At 42.2% G+C, this 3,582-nt stretch overlaps 1 protein-coding gene across 1 annotated transcript; it reads left to right on the top strand.

The window, feature by feature from the left end:
- The first annotated feature begins 481 nt into the window (after window positions 1-481).
- Window positions 482-3,305, top strand: LOC120720583 (zinc finger MYM-type protein 1-like). The gene is made up of 2 exons (XM_040010310.1): window positions 482-571; window positions 845-3,305. Exons 1-2 carry the CDS (start codon window positions 482-484, stop codon window positions 3,263-3,265), a joined length of 2,511 nt encoding a protein of 836 aa, XP_039866244.1. The 3' UTR covers window positions 3,266-3,305.
- Window positions 3,306-3,582: the final 277 nt, after the last annotated feature.

Genomic DNA, 3,582 nt, shown 5'->3' on the forward strand with positions numbered 1-3,582 from the left:
ACCACTGCAGCTGAAAGAATAAAAACTAAAACTGTCTCAACCTCTGCAACTGAAATGACCACACTGATAATCTGTGTTCTCATTTAGAGTAAAGGCTTTATTTTTTATGTAGGCTAAGGGTGATGGTATTGACCAGAAATATAATAATAATAATAATAGTATATCAGGCTGTATTATAGAGCATCAGATACATAGGAAATTGCCAGTGCCGTAGCTCCGCAAACGCACATAACGCACACTGCGTAGGGCACCAAATGGCCGGTAGGGCACCAAAAAAATCAGGGTCGTAAAAAAAAAAAGTAAACCATATTAATACTATAAATATCATATGCATTAATATGGTTAAACAATACAAAAGCAACATAAAACAATTTTCCTGAGAAAAGGGGTGAATCTGCTTTGTGCCCTGTCTCCAGTCTCCTCCTGGTGCCCCCCCCACTCCCAGTGGTCTGTTCTATAATTGGTAAACACCTGTTTGAACATGGCCTCGAAACGGCAACAGGAGTCGGGAGCAGAGAAAAGAAAGAAGAAGAGGAAGCGTGATGAAACTCAGGCGTCGCTTGCCGGTAAGGCAATGTTTAAATAATAATAATAAAAAAAGTTCATTATTGTAGCCCTTGCTTGCACGCTCATGTCCGTCAACTCTGTGATAGCTCCTGTTAGCAGTGTTCATACTGTGTTAACAAATGTTGCAAATGATTGATGTTGGGTAGTTTGTTTACGTTGTGGATATGAATATAGAATGGACTACTAAAAGCAACTCATCATGGTCACTCAATTGACGGTTTTCAGATAACGTTAGCAATCGTGACTCACGATTGCTAACGTTATCGTGATTCGTGAGACTAGCATTGTTCAAGGAGGATCTCAAGGACAGGATGAACCATCCAGTAGTAGTGCCATCCCTGGACATCAACCACCAGCCATTGTAGACCCTGCAACAATCCCTAGCCAAGAAGAACAAGAACCATCAACCACCAGTTCAGGTACAGTTCCATACACAAGTACCACTGAGAGTCCTGTCACTGAGAGACTATCAGAAAGTGACACTGTGGAGACATGTGTGCCCCCTTCAACCGATCCTGCTCTTTGGCCAGCTCACATTGTAGATGCTGATCGTGTTGAAATTGTGCGGAGAGGTCCTTTTAATGTCAGCTCTGATTTTAATTTTCCAAAGGGGCCTGATGGAAGAGCATTTCACACTAGCCTTAAGTTCAAAATTCTTCCCAATGGAGAAAAGGTTCACCGGAGCTGGTTAGTGTACTCACCGCAGAACAATGCTGTGTTCTGCTTTGCATGTAAGCTTTTCAGTGTGAAGGATATAAAGCTGAGTACAGAGGGCTTCAGTGACTGGTCGAACATCAACATCCGTTTGAGGGGTCATGAGTGTAGCCAAGACCACATACAGTGCATGCTTAAGTGGAGAGAACTGGACACACGGCTAAAGAAAAGCATGGCAATAGATCAACAGGAGTTGACCTTACTAGAGGCAGAAAGGAAAAAGTGGCGAGAGATTCTCAAACGATTACTCTCAATAACTCTCTCACTGGCTTCCAGAAATTTGTCTTTTAGGGGCTCTTCTGACTGTCTTTATGAGCCGGACAATGGCAACTTCTTGAAGGAAGTAGAGCTTATGGCAACATATGACCTTGTAATGGCAAATCACTTGGCCAACATAAAAGATGAAGGTTCCCACACACATTACCTCAGCCCTGAGACACAGAACGAACTAATTCAGATTATCTCTTCAGAAACATTCCGCGCCATTGTGAAGCAAATCCAGTTGGCAAAATACTTCTCCATCATTCTTGACTGTACTCCAGATGTGAGTCACACTGAACAAATGTCAGTCATAGTACGCATTGTTTGTTTCCAAGCACAACCAGATATTAAAGAATACTTTCTTGGCTATATAAATGTGGAGCAAACAACTGGCCTTAACCTGTCCAATGTTGTCCTTGACAAGTTGAAGGAGCTTGGCATTCCATTTGAAAACTGTCGAGGACAGGCCTATGACAATGGGGCCAACATGAAGGGGAAGAAGCAAGGTGTTCAGGCCAGACTGCTACAATTAAACCCGAGAGCATTGTTTGTGCCTTGTGGAGCTCACACGATGAATCTGGTCATAGCTGATGCTGCCAAGTCCTCTCCAGATGCAACTGGCTACTTTGGGTATTTGCAGAAGTTGTTCAATTTCTTTTCCAGTGCCACCCAGCGATGGGCCATTTTAACAAAACATGTGAAATTGACACTTAAATCTTGGAGTGACGTTAGATGGGAAAGCAGGCTTCAAAGTGTAACTGCTGTCCGGAGTCAGACAAAAGAAGTGAGGGATGCTCTCCTGGAGGCCAGAGAAGCTGTAAGTGATGCAGTCGCAAAGGTGGAGGCTCAAGTGCTTGCTGAGGAAGTAGCCTCATTTCGATTTTTGATTTGCTCCATCGTGTGGTGTGAACTTCTTACAATCACAAACCAGGTGAACAAGTTACTACAGTCCAGCTCCATGCAGCTCGATGTTGCTGTCAGGCTCATTGACACTGCCAAAAGTAACCTCTCTAAATACAGACAGTCTGGGTTTGATGAGGCTGTGTCAGCTGCCAAAGAACTCTGTGAGGCCCTGAACATAGAACCACAGTTGAAGGAGAAAAGGCTCAGGAGCACAAAAAGGCAGTTTGCATATGAAGCTGTTGATGAGCCCCTCCATGATGCCCTTAAAAAGCTTGAGGTCACATTTTTCAATTGTGTTGTGGACTCTGCTTTAATCTCCCTACAGGAGAGGTTTGAGACCATGAATCAAGTGAAGGAGAAATATGGAGTGCTGCTTGATTTCAGCAAAGTGAATGGGATGTCCAAGGAGGATTTAAAAAAACACTGCACTGAAGTACAGAAGACACTGACAGATAAGGGAGTAGCTGACATTGATGGACCTGAGATGATGCAGGAAATCATCAACCTTCCTCAGCTGCCACCACAGACGTCTGCTTTGGAAATGCTGTCATTTTTACATGACAATCAGCTTCAAGAGGTATATCCCAATCTGTGGATTGCTCTGCGTATTGCACTGACCCTGCCTGTCACAGTTGCCTCTGCTGAGCGAAGCTTTTCAAAGCTCAAACTCATTAAAACGTACCTGCGTTCATCAATGGGGCAGGAACGTTTAAGTGGTCTGGCTGTTATCAGCATCAATGGTGACGTGGCTCAGAAGCTATCATATGATGACCTTATAGCTGATTTTGCAACCAGAAAATGCAGGCGTGTGCCTCTCTAGGCCCTAGAGAGGCACACGCCTGCATTTTCTGGTTGTCAGAGTATGCCCTAGGGCATACTCTGACAACGAATTGTAAAAATGTTTAACATAGTTACTTAAGGAATGTGGCTTTTGTGTTCAAATTCTTATTTTTCTTATTTAAGTTTCTTATTTAAATTCTATTGTGAAACTATTTGTAAATATATTAATAATAATACTATTATATTATATATATTATTTTTTTATAAAAAAAATTACACATTATTGCCAGGCTCTTTGTTTTTGTTCCAATGTTCAATTTTTGTTTCAGTATTTATTTGTAACAGTATTTTTAACCT

Source organism: Simochromis diagramma, unplaced genomic scaffold, assembly GCF_900408965.1.
Source record: "Simochromis diagramma unplaced genomic scaffold, fSimDia1.1 OVJJ01000123.1, whole genome shotgun sequence".
Taxonomy (NCBI): Eukaryota; Metazoa; Chordata; class Actinopteri; order Cichliformes; family Cichlidae; genus Simochromis; species Simochromis diagramma.

Bases quoted from the DNA above. Each gene is read 5' to 3' on its own strand.
- LOC120720583 (XM_040010310.1), top strand. From the start codon at position 482: ATGGCCTCGAAACGGCAACAGGAGTCGGGAGCAGAGAAAAGAAAGAAG. The intron at 572-844 runs GCAATGTTTAAA...GTGATTCGTGAG, and splicing joins AGGCGTCGCTTGCCGGTAAG to ACTAGCATTGTTCAAGGAGG.